The following is a 21292-nucleotide window of genomic DNA, read 5'->3' as shown; positions in this document are numbered from 1 at the left end:
ATTCTCTGAGCCATCATCAAGCCCACATTAAACTTCAGTCGTCATGAACACCATTGCTGCCAAACATAACACGTGACTGCAGATTTCATAAAATGATTTTAATAGAAAAGTAGTACAAGATATGAACAAAAATAAATACTCTTTATCTCATTTCTAGCCCAGCAAATAGTACACTGCACATAAAACTGATCTACAATGCAATTTTCCTCATTTCTTGTTTGCCTCTGAAATACAGAGACAGCATGTTAATTAAATCTTCTAGATTAAAATTGATACATTTTTAAGAAAAAAATCATACCAACCTTTAATCATTCATTTTTTTAAAGTTGGCTCACAAGATGCTGTTTCTCTAACATAAAATACTATCCAGTCATCAGAGTTAAATATAAGGTCTGTGTGAATAGGTGAATTAGAAGACTCTCTTACTCAGTTTTAATTCCTGCATTGCTGTTTCCAATATTAAGAATGCATTTCATTGTCTTACTTTCAAAGTATAGCATCTGCATCTGGCTCTCACCAATCCACAGAGAGGGGAGAGTAACAAATACTTTTTAAAAAAATAAATATTTTAGAAGTATATTTTACAGTGATAATGCAGTATTGCAGACCTATGCCTTGGTGTGTATTTGCATCATACACATATCCTTCAAGTTATTAGTCCCTTTTCTAGCTGTCTCTATTTACATTATGGATCACTCACTCTTTGGGGGTTGCTTTTGCTAACGATCTCTAGGAGTCAGCCCATGACAGTTTCTTATTTGGAGTACTTGTGCTAACATGTCATCTTTGATTCTGGTGGCTTGAATAAGGTCTTACAAAAACAAATTGAAAACTGTATTGGAAAATAGAACAAGCAGAGGGTTTGTGTGGCCTACTCAACAGTGCCGGTCTTGGGAGGTCAACAGCTCAGAGAACTGAACAGATACACTGGACTAAAGCTTAAAACAGCCTTCCTTTTACTTAAGCCCATAATTACTATTTTGAACATAGCTCCATTCGCTGCTGCCTGTATATAAATTTTTTGCTAATTTTCCTGTATTGGGAAGATCTTGAATGCAGTCCAGGATGAGATGAAAAAAAAAAAAAAAAAAGCTGACGCTCCTAAATCGAATATATGTTTTTGCAATAAGGAACACTGGTCAATATACAACTGAGGAAAACCTGAAACAGATGTGAGTCCTAGAACCACAAGCGTTTGAATTTGCCCAGAAATGCTATTTTAAACACTCTATATGTTGGTCTACTGTTTTTTTGTGGAATAATGCATTCTTGGCATCCTTAAAAGGTTTCAATATGTTACAAGGTTATCCAGAAAGAAAAAAGCAAGGGGCTAACATATCAATTTGTGCGTCGCGGCCCAGACTCACTGCGCCTTCAAGAAGCAGGAGGGCTCGTATTAATTGCACTTAACACAACGAACCTTCAGTTTCCTTCATTCTCTGCAGATTGAGGCTTGCTTTTCATAAAACTACTTTCCAAGGGGCAGAGACACTCCATCCACAGAAAGTTCAAATAGAGTGGTGCACTAGCTGCAGTGGTGAACACAAATACACTTTTTTTGCACTAAAATTCTGTTCATGGATAAAAGCATGTGCCTTTTCAGTTCTTCTCGGAGATGCTACAACACCAACACGCTCTGAAACAATTAAGTTACATGCATAATGCTCAAAGAATGTGAGCAATCCTATAACCAGCTTTAAGCCATCTGCTTGATTTTTTTGAGGAACATATATAGGAAAAGAGAATTCCCCTTTTGTTCTGTTACATATAGAAATCTTTTGAAGCTCCCAAATAATTTGGTTTTGGTAAAATTCTCCACTCTTCTATTTTTCTAACATGTAGTCACCCCTAAACTATCCCTCATGTTTTCTCAAAAACTCTCCACATGAAGTATCTGAAGGACAATTGAAACCACTTACCAATATACAAGTAATATTTTATTTTATATTCTATCTTCCATTTGGCATAAGCCTTTCGATGTTTTGTTTTTGAACCAGTGAAATATACAAATCACACAAGACAGACATATGTACATTAAAAGTACAGAATAAAGGCCATAGAAGATATACATAATATCTGAATGACAAGTAGAATATTTTACATTAAATAGTTTCTTTTAAAAACTAGGATTGTTAAACTCAACTCTCTTCATAAACATGAATCACTAGAAAGGAACAAAAAATCTGGTTTAGCAAATAAAAAAAAATTACTTCATGGTTTTTGTATAATAAAAACCAAAAAAGTGACATTTTAAACTAATTAGTGCTTTTTACTTTCAAGATCTTTTGCTTGCAATTCACTGCAGCTGGGAGCAGGGGGAGTGACTATCCTTGTGCAATAAGAGCCACAGGTGGCCGGGCTGACCTGAGGGCCACTGAGCCTGTGAGGGCTGCAGAACGTGTGTCTTCCCAAACTTCTACAACAGCACAAGTCTGAGATGAGAACACAGGTGATGGTACTCTTTGCAAAGAGGTGTCCTGGTTTTTTGTTGTTTTTGTTTTTTTAAACTAGCTAAAGATGTGAGCTGGATTTTCCCTGGGGACTCGGTAGGTGCCCTCAGGTCTAACGGGCATCAAGTTCCACCCTGCAAAGTGAGCAGAGGAAACAGAAATGCTGACATGTGTCCTCTTCATTCCCACCTCTGTAATGAACAAGTAATGCCCTCTCCAGCAAGCGTGCAGAAAACGAGGCTGGAGAACCAAGGGATGGAGCAGGGGAGACCAAAGAAATCTTCAAACCACCACACCCACGACCAAGACCTTCCAGACTCCTCAGAAACACAGCTGCTTCACGATGCTCAGCATGCAGTGGCATCAGGGCCACAGCCTGAGCTCAACTTAGAAACCGTCGGGGAAAATCCCACTTGGATTGCAGTGGAGGACCTCAAGGCTCTAGACCGAAGAAATAACCCCAGAGTAAACTGTAAATCCAAATCACTGGCTGCACTGAGATATAATTATATTTATATATATATATATGTATATATATATATATGTTATGTACAGGAGACTGAGCTATCAGGTACCACTGAACCAACTGTTCAAGTCCACTGGGAACAGTTCTAGGTACACCTGCAGAGAAGCGGAAGCATCAATGGAGAGTCTGAACACAGGATCAGAAGGGGGAAATGCTGCCACACCTCTGTGAAGGCCATTCGCCAAGTGATGTCATGAAAACATCGAAAACTACTGTTCCTCGAAATAAAAGTTGTAGGCGGAATAAAATCCCTAAGTAGCGAGCTGTTTTCCAAGAGGAACTCCTAGGGTTTCATTCCGTCCTACAATCAGAGGGGACCCTGCGGAGCTCCGCTTGGAAACGCCGCCGCAGCGCAGCAAGGCACGGAAGCAGAGGGGGCGCGGGGTCAAGGAGGGAGGGCGGAGGTCACTTTTTTCCCTCAAATAGGTTTTCTGCTTTGGTGCAGGGCTGAACTGCACACAAGTACCTTGAAGTTCAGGTTGAGGATCTGTGAATGGAATTCATGTGTTTTCACTATTATCATTTATTAACCAAGTATCCCTAAGAAAATTACAGTATATTTTCCTTTATCGCCAAGCCAACCTCCCTGCCCTTCTCCAAGCAAAACGTCTGGTACCAGAATCATTCAGGGATCCTTTTCCAAGTGGATAACCTGATTCTCACAACAGCTTTGAATGTTAAATCAACTGACTCAATAAAAGGAGTTTTTTGTGTTTTAATGTCTAGGGCTTCTCTCCCTGCTCCCCAGGTTTCAGTAGCTAATAGAATGGACCAGCTGTAGATGGAATGCTGGAGGACAGTGAGACATATGATAAACCTTCTTTCTTGAAGGGATATGAGATTCTTGTTCTCAAATTTTAAATACATTTTGGAAATATTTCAGGCTGGCAGCCCCTGGGAAAGAGGGGGGTGGGGTTCTCATTGTTTTGTCTGTTTCTCAAGACCTTCCGGCTTCCCCAGACCGCAGAACTCCTTTTGCTCCCAGGCGCTGGGTCATGCATAGCTCTGGGCCACCTCCTTGCAGTGGGGTGCTACCTGTCCCATGCGATAGCTGAGACAAAGAGAACAATGTTTCCTTGACCTCCAGATGTGCACACATCTCAGCAAGGGCATGTTTTATCCCCCCCCATCCATTATACCATCAAAACAAGTCTTGTCTTACCTTTTCAAAGATCCACAAAATAAATATTTTCTTGGTTCCCAACCCCCTTATTGCCAAATAATAATTATAATATTATTAACCACAGAGTTCTCAGATGGGAACAGGGGGAAAAAATGGTTCCGGTTGCAATTCTTAGGGATGAAAAAAACATTAAAAAAAAAAACCCAAACAGAATCACTGTACTTTCTATAAATAAGTGGGTCCTGGGAGCGGGGCCGGGTGACGGGCAGGCGGCGGGGCGCCCGCTACTTGCAGACGAACTGGTCCACGATCTCCGTGCACTTCTTGCACTTGACGTAGCAGCACCAGTGGAACTTGCAGTGGCAGCGCTCAGTCTGCACCGTCTTGAACTGGTCGTAGCCGCGGCCGCAGCACATGAGCTCGCAGCCGTCCATGCCCTCGGACGTCTTGTTGCACAGGCGGCCCTGCGTGCCCAGCGAGCCGGTGCTCTCGTTGCGCACGCAGTAGTCGGGGCTGGGGTCGATGTAGACCAGGTCCTGGGTAGTGGGCGAGTTGAAGCGGCTGTTGACCTGCACCAGCTTGCCCCGGCTGTTGAGCCGCATGGCCGCCGCGCTGTCGTACTTCTCCTTCAGGGCATCACCCACCTTGCGGAAGTCGGCCAGCTGCAGCCAGCACGTCTTGAGGCTGCACGAGCCTGACACCCCGTGGCACTTGCAGGCCACGTCGGCCAGGCTGTACACCGTCTGCGGGGAGAAGGGGACAGTCAGCGGGGGGCACCCTCACCTGGGAACCCAGACCCTGGTCACCAGCTCAGCCCGGGCCACCTCCCCCTCGTCCTCCAGACCTGGAGGCTTTTGTGGCCTTCTTTAAAAATGAGTCTGTAAAACAAATCGGTTCTTACCCCTCATTGTTACACATCATCATAATAAACTACCTGGTTTTGAATGGGAACAAGAAACAAAATTGTTGCCTTGGCTTCTTTTTTGGAAGCAGGAGACTGCCGTCAGGTCTGACCTGGACTCCTGTGAGCAGCAGCCTGTGAGGGAAGCATCCCACCGCCTGCGTCTCAGAGAAGGAAAGTGAAGCCCAGCGAGCTGTGTTAGCAGCCCAAGCACTGGGAAGGAGGGGCCATGACCGGAACCCAGGCAGGTGGGCTCCAAGCTCACGCCATGGGCGCCCAGCTGGTAAGTGGTCAGGGTTCAAATCTTTCCTCACTCTTACTGTTTATACTGCCGTGGGGCGAGCCCTGTCCTAAGAGCCTCTCCACTCTCATCTCATCAAATCCTCCCAGCACGGTTGTAACCTGGGCGGGACTGGACGAGGGCCCAGTGACGCAGAGAAGGTAAGCGGCCCAGATGGTCACACAGGCTGGATAGAGGGGGACCGGGCCTGGATTTCAGGTACCTTCACTGCTGCTTCCTGCACAGCCCCCACGCTCTGCACAGGCTGAGCGCGTCCACCCTGGACCCAGACAGACACAGATTCTGTCCTGCCCCTGAATTTAGGCAAGGGCATCACCATTCTGGGCCTCCATTCCCATCTGCAAAGGGCACTGTGGTGGTGCCAACCTCACGGCAGTGTTACAAGGGTGAAACCAAGACATGCTGGCTTGAGGTACTTAGCAGGCAGGATGCAATCAGCAGACCTGGTTTGCAGGGTGACGAGGGCATGGTGCTGGGCCCTGCAGCAGCAGCACCCACGGGTCTGGGAGGTGGCCGCTGCCCATTTACAGTGCCGGCTGCCCGGGGCTGTGCCAGTGAGCCTCCCAAGCCAGCACGCTGCTGGCAGCGGCCTGTCAGGACCTGGAGGCCAGAGCCGTGCGAGGCCACTCCTGCCCCAGCAGCGACCCTCTCCCTCCAGGGCTTCAGAAGGGGCTTTCCTCAAAGGGGAGCTCAAGCGTACCCCCTCCACATGAAGGGTTTCAGGGCCGCGGCTAGGCTAGTGTGGGAAAGGGTTTTGCAAATGTATTTAACCTTCACTCCCCTTTGAGGAGAATCAGAAACTAGATTTTCTTTCTAGGAGTCTAATACGGTTTCCTGACCGAGTGTCCAGCTTTCCTCCTCTCACCCCTACGATCCTGGAGGAAAACCGTCTTCTCTGTAACCTCATCCACCAGGATCAAGCATAGTTTGCTGCTCCAACTATAACATTTCCAAAAAACCTATGTACAAATGCTCATGTTAAATGAAATTACATCGAATGTGCTTTTCCCACTCTCCGACCCCTCCTGTCTCCCCTTGGAAGTCCCTTGACCTGCTCTTCTTGGTTGCTAAGCTCCTGTGATTTCTCTCCATGAGAGAAACCGAGGAAATCCCCAAAGAAGGCTGAAAGCACCAGAGAGGGACATAGTGGGTCCCGAGTCAGCCATACCTCTGTCCTGGAGGCATTTGTGGTCTGAGACGCTGGGCGCCCTGCATGCAGATTAAGGTGATGTGTCCTGGGTAGAGAACAGGACCGAGGTGCTAGGCTCCCGAGACAGTGGGGTAGCCATGCCCACTCCAAGGCCTGGGCCGGCTGCAGGGGTCAGAAAGTCCACCCCTGGTACAGGCACCCCAGCAAAGGGGAGCCTCAGAAAGGAGTGGCCACGCTCCCCTGGAGCAACCATCTGACCCCTCAGGCACCACAGGTAAGATTCTGCAGAGTTGAGTCCTTCTGTGGTCCCCCACATAGTCAAGATCAAAGCTGAGAAGAAACAGGTTACCTGGAGGGATCTGGGTTACTTCCACTTTCCTATGTGCTCTGCTTCATTAGGTCTAGTGACTCAGTTATCATCTATCAAGCACTTACCACTGGTTGACACTGAACTCAGCCCTTCGGTTGAGCCTTATTAATTAGAACTCAGAAGTGGCCAAGTGTTAATAACAAGGTTCAGTCTACTGTATGACCCCAGTGAGTCCTTACAGCAACCCCAGGCGACACTGTTACTGTCCATCTAACTGGTGAGCAGATGGGGCAACGGACGCTCAGAAACAGAGCAGGGTGTTAACCTAGATTTCTTTAATCCCCAAACCTGCAGCCCTTTACCCTCGAGCTGCAACGCCCTAGTTTAAGGGAAAAAGTGCCTGGGCTGACAGCTCCATCCCCTAATTCTCTGCCCTGCCTGGAAGTGGTTCTCCAGTCTGTTTCCCGCCTTTCAGGAGAGGGTGTGCGGGGCTCTCAGGTTCCTTCCTGTCCCCTGGATGTTACTTTGTGATTACCATTCCTGTTCCTCACCCCAAAATACAGAAGAGTGAGATCTCTGACCAGAAAGTTCCTGGCACCCACCTTGGGTTCTCTGAAAAAAATAATGGCCCTGGTTTTCAGTGCTGCCAAAGTTAGGAAAAGTTTTCACCCCTTCATTTTAAAGCAGCCATAAAGTGCCATGTGTTTAACCGCAGGAAAAAAGGGTCTTTTTAACTATTGTGAGGGAGCTTTTCACAGCCCCACCAGGGGAAGGAAAGAGTGAAACGGGGGATGGGGTGGAGGGGCGGGCTGCCTTGGGAGGACTTTCTCTCTGGACACTTTCGAGGCCCTCTCTCTTCCTTCCATGGGCCTGATCGTCAGACCTACGAAATTCCACCCGGTTGGTTGGAGAGTTATCCTAGAAAAGCTCTTTTTACAAACCCTCAATCCATCAGGCCTGCTGTCCCAGGACACAAGGAGGGGCACAAAGAGGGGAGGAGGTAACCCGGAAGCTGGGCGAGGGCTTGCTCAACTGGGCACCTACTGAAATAAATAACTCCCTCTCCCCAATTTAATCTTAATCGCAGCCACAAACTTGTTCCAGGGAGGAGGGCTGCGAACCTAAGCAGCATGTTTAGCTCTGGCCTGGCCAACTGCGCTGGGGATTTATTAAAGAGGCGGAGAAAGATCTTTCTCAGGCCACTGCAGGCGCCCCTTGGCTAGAGCTGGCCACGGCGGGCTGCTTCCGCTCCAGGAGGCCTTTCTGGGGTGTGCACCCCTCTCCAGGGAGGCCTGTGGGGAGCTGGCTGAGGGGAGTGGAAGGACAGAGAGGAGCAGGCAGGGGGGAAACAGACCGGAAAAGCTAGGAAGGGAGGCGGAGACAGGAAGAGAGCCGCAGAGACACAGGGAGAGCCGGGAGCCCCGGCCCCTCCCAGGCCTGCGGCGGACGGAGGCTCACCCGGCGGCCGGCCTCGTTGTTGTGCAGGTTCATCAGGATGCGCGCGCTCTCGTACGAGCCCTTGGCGTGGATGCGCTCCCGCTCGCGGGCGTCCACGAACTCCTTGGCGAAGCGGTAGCCGTAGTCGATGTTGTCGCCGCAGCCGCCCCACAGCCAGTCCCGCGGCAGGTCCTTGGGGCGCGCGGCGCGGCTGCAGCCGCAGGTGGACAGCTCGCCCTCGCGGCAGGCGCGGCTCATGGCGTTGACCACCCCCGCGGCGCTCACCGCGTACGTGAAGGCCGTCTCGCGGCTGCCTGCGGGCGAGGACCGGTCAGCGGGCGCCCCCCACTCTGCAGCCCCGGACGGCGAACACCCCTACCCGGCTCCTAAAGGGGGAACTAGGAGGCCCCAACACGCAGAAACAACCCAGGAGGGTATTAACACCCACACACCCCACCTCTGCTCTGCCATTTCAGACAGAGCCCAAGGCGGGATGCTCAGAGATCGATTATTCTATACACCTCTTCTGAAAATAACCCAAATGCCTAGAAAAGAAGTCACCAAGGGAAGAAAACACACAATTGGGGTAGACTTCTTGACACTTACTTTAAACATTTGTTACTATTTTCATTCTGAGTGACCTACAGGACAGGAGCACAGAGGCTTAGAGCCTCTGAAAGCCCTAGGCCCCCAGGAAAGCCAAACACTGCAGCCGCCCCTTCCCGCTCCTGTGGCCCCGCTGGTAGTAACCTGGCTTCCCCTTCCTCCGTCTGCAGCATCAAGTCTGACTCAGAACAAGGCTCCTGACTTCCCCAGAGGATATTTCTCAACCGGTTCCTAGAGAGTTACAAATGAAATTCTCGCCTCTTCTCAGTTCCCAAGCTGCCCGGCCTGATGCTTCTCACTCAAGAAGGTGAGTATCTTACTTTCACAACAGCCTGCCGTTCTTTAATGTCGTTTCTGTGACTCCGCAGCAGCCTCTGACTCCAAGTGTCAGGAAAACAACAAAAAGGGGCGGGGGGGGGGGGGGGGATAGTCTTAAGGAGAAAAGAAGAAAAAGGTTCTCCTTCCCTAAAACTTGTAAAGAATAGCTCCCTGTCAAACAGTTCTATAGGAGCCCTATTTGTATGGAGAAAAACGGAGGTGAGCATAGACTATCTTAATTTCCAATTTCCACTTGTACCTAGAGACATTTCTACATGGGACAAGAAGTCACTTAATGAAAGTGTTATACTACAAGGGAGAAGGGTTAATACCCAGCCAGCTGAAGCTGGGCCTGGGGGCACGGGGTGACAAGGGGGGCCTCATTTTCCTCAACTATAAAATAAGGGTATTGAACCAGATGCCCAGGGGGGAAAAGGCCCCTTCTGACACTGGGATCCCTGTACCAGGATCCGTTTCTCTTAAAGAGCTTGCTAACAATTTTTTTTTTTTGGTGGGGGTAGGGAATCACAACAACAGCTGACCATAGTATTCAAGGGCCATCCTGCAGGAGGGCGGCTCTGCCAACTCAGGGAACCTGCAGACTGCCCTTCCTTTGGGCTTCTGCCCCTCAATCTGTGACCACTTGTGATTCCCCTCTCAGAAATGGCGATGGCTCTGATTTACCAAACCTTCCCTCCCACATTGTAAAAAATGAATAACTTGAGGAGTGTGCTGGTGGTTGGCAGGAGGATCCAGAAAGTTCCTGTGGGGGTGTTCCATCTATCTAGTTGAATTAGCAAGGCAGAGAACATCAAGGGAGTGGTGAGAAATGAGGAGAGCAGACAGATCCTAGGGAGTGATCTGAGGATTAACACTGATAGTACAGAAAACCCTGTGGACAGGAGACTCATAGAATACAGAGGTAGCTTGAGGAAGAGAGATAAACCATCCTCTGGAGACAGAGGAAGAGAAAAAGCTCTGTCCTGCACACAGAGAGCATCAAAGGGATTTTATACAAAGCACGACAATGCTATTCTTGACTATTTTCTTTTTTTGCCCCAGAAATCAAACCTGGTAGCTATCTCTAAGCTAGTTGGTCACTGCAGGGAAAATGTCAGCATGAGAAGTGCTTTCTGGCTGCAGCGTGGGGACGCAGCCATCCTGGAAGCAGCACTGCATCGGGTGACAGCTCCTCCCTGAGAGATCAGCCTTCCTGTCCTCACCCTCTGGGAAGACGGCGCCTTTCTTACACATCTTTTCACAGCAGGCAAACAAAGACAAGCCGGAGACAAAAGCTGGAAGGAAAGACTAGCATGATGAAAAATGAGGACGTTTTCATAATGAAGAGGCGACTGTGTACAGCGCCTGGACTGGCCTCTAAAGAAAGTAGGTGAGTGCTTGGGGGTGGCAGCCTGAGTCACAGAAACTGGCCCCATCATAGGGTCTCTCAGGGAGGAGAACCAGCTTCCACATCCCTGGTGAACTCCATGCTCTGGAGTGGGCACCCACACACTTAGCATCAAAGGTATTTCAAATTTTCCCTTAGCTCATTCTCATCTAACAAACCCTAAAGTAGAAAAGTGAAAATGAAGTAACTTCCACCGTTGGGGTGGGGTTCATGTTCCTCTTCCATAAAAATCGATTCTGATTTTTCCTCTCTCTCTCTCTCTAAGGCCCTGTGTTCCACCACCATGAGCCACCCTGCAGCAGCTGTCTGCTCTGAGAGCTCGGACACCTGAGGACCCTTTGGCGAGGGGGCCTCAGGGATGATGGTACGATCCAGGAGGGCTCCCTCCTCTGGGGCCATCATGAGCTTCCACTCCTGCCTACTTCCCATCAACCAAGACGGTGCCTCACAGCTAAGGACCAGAGAGTCTACTTACAGGGGACAATTAAACACAGGCCTTTGTACCAAGGGTTCTGCTTGTTCCCTAAGGAAGCAGTCTCTTTGAATCTTGGACCACATTTTAAGTAAATCTTCAGCAGAACTCAAATCCACTTAGCAAATGATAGCTTATTCTGAACATTTTGGCCCCAAACAGGCTACATACAAAGAGGATCTTAAATCAAAGCTATGTTCCAGTGACTACACAGAAAAACAGTTCCAATTGCTGTTTTCCTTCCTTGTTACCATCAGAGGTGTATGATTTTCACTAACTCATACATATGGGAAAAACTCCCAAAGTTTGAGAGGAAGGTAGATAGAGGGAACACATAAGGCAAAGGTGGAGAGAAGGCTGAGAGGTTACTGTGATATAGCTGACAAAGATGTTTTTGGATCACTCACAATATCAAAATGCAGGAGAATTAAATCTTCACTACACCCTGAGTTAACCACATAAGGCAGCCCATATTTGGGGAAAACTCCTGTGTTCCTGAAGCTTAATTCCTAGATTCAGGTCCCAGAATATGCATTAGCACATTTTAATCATTAACAGGAAAGCCCTAGGAGGCTCTGTAGGCTGAGGCTGCAGACCGTTCTCCCATTCAATTAGAGGAACGGCTTCCAGTCCTGTATTATTTTAGTTTATGAAGCCGCTTGGCTCAAACATCCACTGACAACTCTTTTTTGTTCTCAATGAATGCACTTTTCAGGGTTTTTTTAAAAAGCATTTTATCCATCCGTGACGGACATTAAGCCAACTTTTTATCTTCAGTCAGTATAAATAGTTAATTGCTTTGATAAATTGCTTATTTTAGGAGTCACTGCAGTCATATTAATTATATGGGCTTGTTTGCATAAAAGTAAAGAGACCAAAAATATTCACTAGCACACACACACACAGGACCACATCTGTCAGACTGTAGCCTACACTATTCAACTAAACCAGAGGCAGACTGATTTTCCAAATTCTTTGCCTTTAGCCCAGTTTTAGTGCCACCTTCTCCCTGAATAGAATAACAAGTTCAACAACACATTTAAAAATAAAGAACTGGACTGTGAACGATACATTAAACACTTTTAAGTTTCCAGGTTGCCCTTTGAAGCAGGTGTTCTTATATCAGTGGCCAACTCACAGATGTAAATTGGATCACTTCTAATTAAAATTCTTCCTGGGACTAAAAGTAAAGTGTCTAACACGTTTATCTCAATAGATAGCTTTAGGAAATATCTATATTAGGAACATTAAAACCTTACTTACGTCCAGCTCATCCAGCATTCTGCAAGATGGCAATTTTCAGTTTGATGCCTGGGCCATCTGAATTGTGGTTCAAGTTAGGAAACTTCTAACAATTAAGAGTTTTGAAGTTTAAGGACAGAAATGACTCAGCTTTCCCCATCTACTTTTGTGAAACCAACGTAAGTGTTCTGGTACTATTTTACACAAAATGCTTTTTAGGAAATTAAGTGATGAGAAAAATGAAGGTGTAGTTGATGCCCACCCTCTCCTGATCTAATTCAAGAAGTCCAAAACTTATCATTAGACATCCAGAGGACAGGCACGAACACAGCCATAATGACAGAAGTCCCAAGCCGCCACCCTGCTGGAAGAGTCCCATCAGATGAAGCTTTAAGTAACACTAGAGACATTTCCTAGGAGAAAAGTTTCTATATATTTAACAACATCTGAAACGGTTTCCTACCGATCTGCATGACCCTGCCGAAGACAGAGGTGTTATCAACGGTGCTGCAGTTCCACCTCCGGTGCCGGAACTGATACTGGCACTCCTTGATGCCCGTCTTGGCGCCCTCTCCAATGTACTGCATGTGGTCCTGATACAAGTGGCAGAGTTTCTTCTGTCCTTGGGAAAGTCCTGCCAGTTGGCTGCAGAGAGGCTGCGCTCCTATGATATATACTTCTGACATCTGAACAGGGTTATTCATACCTAGCGACCTAAAAAGGGAGGCGGGGGGAGATGTGCATTCAAGATTTACGTGAACTCTCAAGGTGGGCCCCCTGAAAACATGTCAGCAATACAGAAGTTTAAGCACACAGATGCTTTTTCTCTCCTGCTTGTCCTCATGACAAAGTATGAGACGGGCTTCATAGAACTCCTCTGTTTAAACTCCACTCAGAAAACGGAGGCATTGTATAGCCCCTATCCCGCCATCTGGCTTCTCAGCTAGAGTTCTCACTCCCCTCCTTGCCCCTTTCTGCCATATACCTGAACCAAAATTTCTGATATTCCACACCAGAAAAGGGGTAAAAGGCAGTCTGGGGGGATGGGCCTCTGACATGAGAGAAAATGACTCACTTTGCCCCACAAATTGGACCGATCTGCCTTGAAAATGTATGAATACGGAAAGCAGACATAATTCGACACGGGTAGGAGATAGCAGTTCCTTTTGACGGATGGAAGAACAGGAGGACAAGTATACAGACGGAAGAAAATTCACCCTGTTCTGGAAGTTTTAAAAGGGCTCCTTATGTGACTGTGAGGGACCCAAGACAGAGTATCCGGGGAACAGAAGTCATGTTTGACAGAAAAACGCTGTTCATTTACAGTAAAAAAAAAAAAAAAAAAAACCAGAATGCAGTCAAAAATAATCCTCTAGATATAATGCAGTCTACTCTCTAGGCCCCTACCAGCAAGAAACCCGCATTTAGGGACACTGAACTACTCAAGGTAACCTTTTTTGATTAAATTTCAAGCCCTCAGTACTTCCCCACTTGGAGTGTAGCTATCTTCCTAGTAACTCTGCCTACCTCAGACCCTGAAAGTTAGTAACTTCAAGTGACAGAAAATAAACGTTGGAACTCACTTTTACTACCTAGAGGTAGCAAAAAGCACATTTTATAGATAGGCTTAGAATTATTAGAGAAGTGAATTCTGGTTTCCCTTAATTACATGATGTACTACAAGCATAATGTGAACCTCAAAAAAGACAAAAGTTAAATTTATAGCTTCTATTCCCTATGGAGCTAAAGATAAGCTTCACAGTGTTAAAAATAAGCAAAAATTTTAATTCACAAAATTTAAAGAAAATTTTGATTTAAACATTTTTATATTTATATATATATACACATATATAAATGTCTATAAAAATATATATGTGTGTGTGTGTGTGTGTGTGTGTATTACATAAATACACCCAAATTCACGACTGAGAATATTGCAGCATTCATTATACAATATAAACGAATCTTAAAGTAAAAGAATATGCATATAGGATAAACTTACCACCAAGAATTAGCTTCTATTACAACCTGGGCGAAGGAGAGAAATATGGCCAAAGCCATTAGGAAGAACTTGGAAGACATTGCCCTTCCAGCCGTCCCCCAAGCAACTCCTGGGCTTAATATTCCAATCGACTTCTGGAGAGGGAAGAAAGGAGCAGATGTTTATTGCCTCTCAGATAATTTTCAAGCATACAAGTTTAAACAACGGAAGCATCCGGGATCTCTCAAGTTTACTGTTGATTGACTGCGCTTCTCCTCCGTGAGTTTTTGATGGCAAGATATAGGCAGTTTCTTTTTCCAAATTAATCCACCCACGCAACCTCACCAGGAAATCTGATTTCGCTGGGATCCTGCGCGCGGGGCACGCCAGCGATTACAAACATGTCTCAATGCTGTTGAGTCAAAGCCCCGGTGCCAGGCGCTGCCTCCTTCCTGCTTGCTCGCGTCCTGCACCCCCTCGCTCCCCTCTAGTTCCGCGCTGTGCTGAGTCCCTCCTCGGGAATTCACTCGGGGACCCGCTGCCACCCTCGTCCTCTCCCCGACCTGGGCAGAGCAACAAGTGGAGCCGGAATTAATTCCATGGGCGAGAGGAGCGCGAAGGCGAGTGGAGCGCGCCGCCGGCGGCTGCGAGGGAGGCGGGGTGGCCGGCGCGGGGGTGGGGGGTGGGGGCAGCACGCGGGAGGGAAGGGCAAGGGGTGGGGGGCGAGGCCCCCGGGAGCGGCGAGCACGGGAGTGCCCAGCTGGGAAATGCAGCTCTGAATTAACATCATCAGTTTCATAATCAGTTTACGGCCCGCTCCGGGGCTAGCCGCTTCCATAGCGGGAAAGGCAGCCTGGGTTTCCTTAGACCGCTCTTCGGCCAGACTGGGGTGGGGAGGAGATGGGGGCGCACGGGGCATAAGGGGATGGGCGAGCGGCTCTCCCGGCGCAGGAAACCGGAAATCAGTGCCCTCTCCCTGCCTTCGGCCTCCGCCTTGGAGTGTATCCCAGAGGAGGGATACACAACCCCCCACACCCCAGGTCGCGCTGTCCGAGGAGAGGGGCTCCCTTCCCGGCCCTCCCCACAGCGCTCCCCCAAAATCTGATTTTCTCACTCCCACTACCGCTCCCTCCAGTCCCTTCTAGCAGCTGCCACGGAGAAAGGGGAAAGGAAGCCGAGGGGACTCCAGTTTCCTTTGGTCCTGGTCTGGAGTTGCATCTCGCCATCGGGGCACCTTGAGCGTGGTCTTGAAACTCCGCTACCCCACCCTCCAGCCCAATTCGGACGCGGTTGGGTCAGTCTCGCAAGATGGGGGTGCAGGGCGAGGCCCGGGCCGGTGCGAAGGAGTCCCCGGCTGGGCCAGAGATGCGCTGGCTCCCGCGCCTCGGCCGAGCCCCTGGATTCCAGGGCGCAGAAGGCCTCGGCAGCGAAGGTTCCCGTCGTCAAGAATTTCGGGGGCAGGAGGCGGCCTTGGAGGTTTCCGCCGCCGTCCTCCCCACTGGTGACTTCTCCACCTGTAGGCGGTGGCGGAGCGAGACGGCGGCGGGTGGGAGGAACGGCTTTCCAAAATCCCCTTTTACATCTCTGATAAGAGTAACCCTGCCGCGCTGCGCCACCCTCGGCTCCCAAGGGAGCCCCTTCCTCGGAAAAGGAAAGGTGAACCTCCTCCAGGCTGCAGAACGGCCTGGGCTGGAACCGGCACCAGAAAAGACTGGGGGACCGAGGCAGCGGTGGAGACGCGAAGGGGCTGAGGAGCGCGCCTCAGCTTTCCCTTGCCAGCCTCCCTTTTGGCCCGGATTCCTCGGGGCTTCTCTAGAGGAAATGCTTATGCGGTCCTCAGTGTTCGCCACCCAGGGCTCCGCGCCCGAGGCCCACTCATCCCTAAAACGTCGCAGAGCTGGGGGGCGCATGCCGCAGAAGAGAAGCCTGGGGTTTCCCCAGCCCAGGAGAGAGAAGGCTCGGTCTTCCTCCCCACCCCCGCCCGAAGTGTCAAGTTTCCTCCAGGGGAGGGGGTGGCTCGCGAGGGCTGCCTTCTCGCGCGGCCCAAGCTGCGAAGTCAACTCTCTCCATCGGGGGCCAAGGCCGTGCGCGTGCACACACTCATACACACTCACACTCTGGCACATTCACACACTCACTCGTGCACAGACACACAGGCTCTCCGACGTGCTTCCCAGGCGGAGGCAGAGACCGCGCTGCGAGCCGCGCGCACTTTTCCAGCTTTCCGACGGGCGGGGCACTCGGGGCGGGGCGCGGGCAGCGGAGAAATTGATAACAGATTCCGCGGATTACTGCGGATCTCTTTGTTAGAGGAGAAGCCACACAAACCGATCCCACTCTCGGCCCGACGACCTCGGGGAGAAGCCACTCGTTCATAGAACTGGGGCCAAAGTGGGAGCGGGGCAGTTGGCTTCCGCGACGCGGGTCTCTAAGCCCGGGGCTGGGAGTAGGCCGGAGGTGTCCCGAAGGGAATCTGCCGGGAGAGCCCCGCGAGTCACATCTCCACTTAACCCGCGCGCTTGCCCGGAAACAGCTTGGCCCTCTTCCCGCTCCAATCCCCCGTGCAACCCAGAAAAGGCCCCACAAGTTTAAAGACTGAAGGAACCCACAGCCAACTCACTGATACATCGAACTGTAGGGTAAACGTCCCTGCCTGTTTACCAAGAGAACTGATCCGAAAAGAGGACAAAATAAGACCTTTCCGGAGACCGTAACATGCAGGGTAAAAGTTCTGGGCAGAAGCTGAATTCACCGAAGACCAGGCTAAAAATTTTGAACAATTTCAGGGTCCGAAGAAATGGACTTTGTAAGGATACTTGGCATCTGTTTCTAGTGCGCGTCTGAGAGGAGGGCTGCGGGCATTTGAGAGGTTCTAGCGCAAGGGAGGGGTGAGGTGGGGGTAGGGCGTTTGCGCGCCCTTGTTTCCAGCCCCAGAACAGATCCACGTAGAGTAGGCTTATATTGTCTCTCCTCCAGAGCCTTCCCGCTGGATGAAAGTGTCCCTAACCCTTCTTTATCAACTGGTGTGCGGGCCGAGAATCCTCTAAACTCCGTTACGCGAGTTTAGAGGACTTTGGGGGGCGACAGAAAGCCCCGGAAAGCACGCTCAAGTCGGAGGCCAGAAGCGCCTAAAAAGAAATTCCCTCGAGGCAGGGAGAAAATTCTCGCCCCTCAGCCACTGGCGCTACCTCACTCGGTCTGGACACCCCCTTCCACTTCACGTCCAGCCCCAGCCCCTAGACCCTAGTCTCTGGGAGCGGAAATGATGGAGAAACTGGGAGAATACATTAGATTGACCTGGGCTCGCGGTGGCGAAAAGCACAGGAAACTCTTAAGAATCCCAGCTCTTAGTGGGAGATAAATTTTGTTTTCCCCACTTTAATCTCTCCCGAAAGCAAGGGGAGAGAGATGGAGAAAACTGCAGGAGAAAAAATCAGTGGCAGCCACAAAGTTGGGGAACGAGGGGAGAAGCAGGAGGGGATGGTAGGCTGAAAGGAGGTCCGTTTTGGGGGAGCCCAGGAGGAGCCCGTACTCCCCCAGGCCTCTAGCCTGGAGCAAGAGAGCCGGAGCTGCCCCTAGCCGCCCGGATGTGTCCACAGCACCGAGGGTCGGAAGGGGTGGGGGAGTCGACAGAGGAGGTGGAGGAGGGAGTTCCTTGAGCCCCAATCAGTGCAAGGAAGGTGTGTGCAGCTTCTGACTGTCCTGACTCAGAAGGGACACCAACTCGGGTACCAGGGAGTCTCCGAGGGAAGCATAGTGGCCAAGTCTAGTTCTCTTGCCGGCCTCACCTCATCCATCCTTAGACAAGATCTCCAGACTGCAAGCCAACTCTCTCTCTCACACACACCTGGGGGGACCAGGGAGAAGAGGGAAACATCACTTCTACCTTCCCACACAAGAAGTCTAGCCTAGCTCTCTAGGCACAGCCTCTCAATTCTGTCCCAAAGAACTGTTTGTCGGCGGAAGGAAAGAGAAGGAAAATTACAGAATGCTTCAACACCCATTTTTCAGAGGTTGTTTCAACTCCACTTTTTAATAGACAAGAAACTGAGGACGAGAGAGAAAAAGAAGCGCTGGTCCTCGGCTTACAGGGTGAACCAGTGAGGGGGTCAAGACCAGACCCGAGACTTCCTAGGGGGACGCTCCTGCTCCTTAATGTGCCGGGGAGAAGGGGTACCAACCCTTCTTCCACTCGCCCGAGCCCCATTCGCTGGGTCGGACACTTGACCCCTTACTAATGCAGCCGCGCAGCGCAGCATGTCCTCTGGGGGCCTCCGAGGGGCGTTCCTGGGAGAGTGTGACCTAGCGATCCGAAGGGATGTTCTTGTAAAGCCAGAGGTGGGAGGAAGAGGCGAGCAAGCTGCCTGCCCGGCCAAGACACAGGCTCCAAGATGTCCTACCTCAAGGCAGCCAACAGGGGGCAGCCGGCACCGCACAGCGAGAAAGAAAAAGGCAGAGGACTAGCTGAGCTTTGGCAGACGGTGCTAACCCCTTGTGCACCAGAGCGTTCGGACGAGCGGAGGGAACGGCTAGGGACTCTGACCGAGCCTCCTGGGGAGAGAGGGTCTTCCTTTGTGGCACCGGGCCTGGCTGAGGATTTAGTAAGTGCAAGACCCGAGAACTGGCCCTTTACTCTCCACAACGTGCAGGGCACAGATCCACACACTTGGACACACAATGTCCACTGCCTGCACACCCTCGGCTCCCCACAGAGTTTGTCTAGAAGCAAAATCTCTGCATCTGGCCGGAGTAGCCTTGAACGTTGGCAGGAGGGCAGGAGGTGTGATCCCACCACTGACTCCAAGTGACTTCTAAACAGCGAGCTGTCCATCTAAAGAAAGACGGGAGACGAGAAGGGGCCCCCATGCCAGACTGCGATTGGAGACTAAAACAGGCCACGGGGTCTCCAAGCTGTGGGTTTTTTATAAACTTTTTTGAGGGGGTGCTTTAGGAAACATCTGAATTCCAATCCCAAACTTATTTTCTAGAAAATTTAAAAGAGAATCAAGAAAAATGAAAATAAGGACCGAAGCCTGCAGGACAGAGAGGAAAAATTGTTTGGAAAATAGCTAGTTATACTGCAGGAAATGTTAACTTTTCGTAAAAGTGAACTCTCGGTGACCCTCGGAGTGTGTGACTCGGCTTTAACATACAACTGACAATTAAAACAAACAAGAGTTCACAAACTGCCCCCCGCCCGCTCTCCCAACCCGGAGGCCCAAATGTTTCTAAAGGACAAGGAGGATTCCGCGCGGGGGGCCGGGGTGCGCTCTCCCAGCGGACCAAATTAGAGCCACCACCGCCAGCCCTCCCCACCCCCATCACCGCTGCAAAGTGCGGAGCTCACCCAGTGGCGGCTAATAATGCTAATAACGCGACCCCATCCCTGCGCCAGGGTGCGAGCTGGCCCCCTGCCAGGCACTCTTAAAGGCACAGGGCCTGCTGCGCTTGGGTTCCCCGGCTGCATTGAGCCGGCAACCTGGCCTCTGGCAGCAGAGGGCGGGGGGTACGAGGCTCAGGAATAGTCAGCTCCTGGTCTGGCTTCACGGTCTCTCAACCAAGGAGTCCCCTTCCCCTTTCTGAGCCCCGGCCACCCACCCTCTCGGGGTCCGCGCCAGTGGGCGCTTGGTAAATATTTGTTGAATTGAATCATTATCCTGTTACTGAAATATACATAGTAAGCTACACTTGAGTTTCTCAGGGCAAAAGGAAAGTCGTCTGCGGACCTCTCTCAGTTTTTCTGCGCTGTCTCTACCCCACTTTTTCTCCAAAGTCTAAAAAAGTTTGCAGAACTTTTGGTGGGACAAGAAGAGGTCTGTCTCCTGGGAGACCGAGGTAGTGCACGGGGATGGGGGGAGGGCGAAAGGGTAGGGGTCTCAGCCAGCTACGCGGGGGGTTTTAGAGTCTCCAGATGTAGAAGAAATGGAGGAGGGTAGGGAGAGGTTGGCGGGGGGTGGAGGAGGGTCAGTTAACTTCCAAAATAAAACAATGTAAAGAAAAAAAAAAAGTGACGAGCCTCGGCGACACACAGAACACCTACCTTCATTGCGAGGGGGAGGGGGGCGCGGGGAGGAAGTCGCCACCAGAGCCGAAGAATCCAAGCGGAGCGTCCTCGTTAAGCCTGCGGAGACGATCCTGCGCGGAGCTGCGGGTTCCTCCAGGGCTCGTCCGGCAGGCTCTGGAGACTGGAGCCTAAGCCGTCACTAGCGTTCGAGTCTGGGTGCCCGAGCCAGAGTAGTGCTGGGATGCGCGCGGGAACCGAGGGGGCGCCGAAGTCCGCCTGCCGGCAGCCGGAGCAGGGCCCGGCCGGCGCGCAACAAGGGAGCCGCGGGGCCGGCGAGGGCGCGCAGGCGACTGTTCCTCGGCGAGGCGCTCCCTCTCCAACGTCCATCAGCGACGGCGGTAATTAGGGCTTTCCAACCCCAAATGTGGGCGTGATTGTGCAAAAGACTTTACAACAAATAATAAAAAAAAAAATTCTTCACAAGAAGGTGAAAAAAAAATGCCCCACAACTCAACTCTGGCCCGGGGCGGGGTGTGGGGGAGGTGATCCCTGCGCCCAGGTGCCTCCGGTTCATTCACACCAGGATCCTGCAGACTTTTGGCGGCTCACGCCTCCCGATCGCCAGCTCCTCCTCTACGAGTCAGTCTGTGGCCGAAACGTCTGCTTCCAGGCTCTGATCCCGCGGCCGCGAGTGTGTGTGTGGACGTCTGTGTACACACACAGACACACACCCAAACACACACACACACCCACACACACACGCGCGCACTGCAGCTTGGGGGCCACAGAACAATCAGACGCGCACGGGTTTTTCTCCTGGAGATGCCGCTGAAAACGCTCCAGTCGTCATCCGAGCTGCCAGAGTCAGCGCCAACTTTTGTCCTTTCATTTTAGGGTTTGGCAAAAAGGTGGGAGCAAACTGGTAAAAGTCGTCCCTGAAAGTTCTGCCTCTGGTGGATTCGGGGACGATGCGCGACTGCCCCGGGGGGAGACACCGGTTCCCCCTCCCCACCCTCTTCTTTCTCTCTTCTGGTTAGTCCCCCTTTTTTCCCCCGCCTTTCCA

The 21292-nt window shown here is 50.6% G+C and overlaps 1 protein-coding gene and 1 long non-coding RNA gene across 8 annotated transcripts; one reads left to right on the top strand and one right to left on the bottom strand.

Annotated features, from left to right (window-relative positions):
- Nucleotides 1-1915: 1915 nt before the first annotated feature.
- WNT5A (Wnt family member 5A) lies at nt 1916-20834 on the bottom strand. 4 transcript variants are annotated; one of them, XM_005222857.5, is made up of 5 exons: nt 16364-20221; nt 14247-14380; nt 12708-12958; nt 8220-8512; nt 1916-4842 (listed from the first exon to the last, which is right to left on the bottom strand). In XM_005222857.5, exons 2-5 carry the CDS (start codon nt 14324-14326, stop codon nt 4384-4386), a joined length of 1083 nt encoding a protein of 360 aa, XP_005222914.1. In that variant the 5' UTR covers nt 14327-14380; nt 16364-20221; the 3' UTR covers nt 1916-4383. The 4 variants fall into 4 exon arrangements, with proteins under 4 accessions (XP_005222914.1, XP_005222912.1, XP_005222915.1 ...); XM_005222855.5 differs by lacking the exon at nt 16364-20221 and adding an exon at nt 15340-15585; XM_005222858.5 differs by lacking the exon at nt 16364-20221 and adding an exon at nt 14789-15024.
- Nucleotides 5027-12630, top strand: LOC104975559 (uncharacterized). Of its 4 annotated transcripts, none has more exons than XR_009492387.1 (3): nt 5027-5283; nt 8975-10512; nt 10796-12630. It is a non-coding gene; the product is annotated as an uncharacterized lncRNA (long non-coding RNA). The 4 variants fall into 4 exon arrangements; XR_009492386.1 differs by lacking the exon at nt 5027-5283 and adding an exon at nt 8398-8486; XR_009492389.1 differs by lacking the exon at nt 5027-5283 and having other exon boundaries at nt 8485-9111; nt 10185-10512.
- Nucleotides 20835-21292: the final 458 nt, after the last annotated feature.

Source organism: Bos taurus, chromosome 22 (assembly GCF_002263795.3).
Source record: "Bos taurus isolate L1 Dominette 01449 registration number 42190680 breed Hereford chromosome 22, ARS-UCD2.0, whole genome shotgun sequence".
NCBI classification, from domain to species: Eukaryota; Metazoa; Chordata; class Mammalia; order Artiodactyla; family Bovidae; genus Bos; species Bos taurus.
Note: the sequence above shows the minus strand (reverse complement) of the source record. Positions and strands in the feature narration are given on the sequence as shown.

Excerpts from the sequence above, each read along its gene's own strand:
- WNT5A (NM_001205971.1), bottom strand. Across the intron at positions 12,959-14,246 it reads ATAGAAGCTAATTCTTGGTG|GTCGCTAGGTATGAATAACC; the intron begins GTAAGTTTATCC and ends CTCCCTTTTTAG. Across the intron at positions 4,843-8,219 it reads ACAACGAGGCCGGCCGCCGG|ACGGTGTACAGCCTGGCCGA; the intron begins GTGAGCCTCCGT and ends TTCTCCCCGCAG.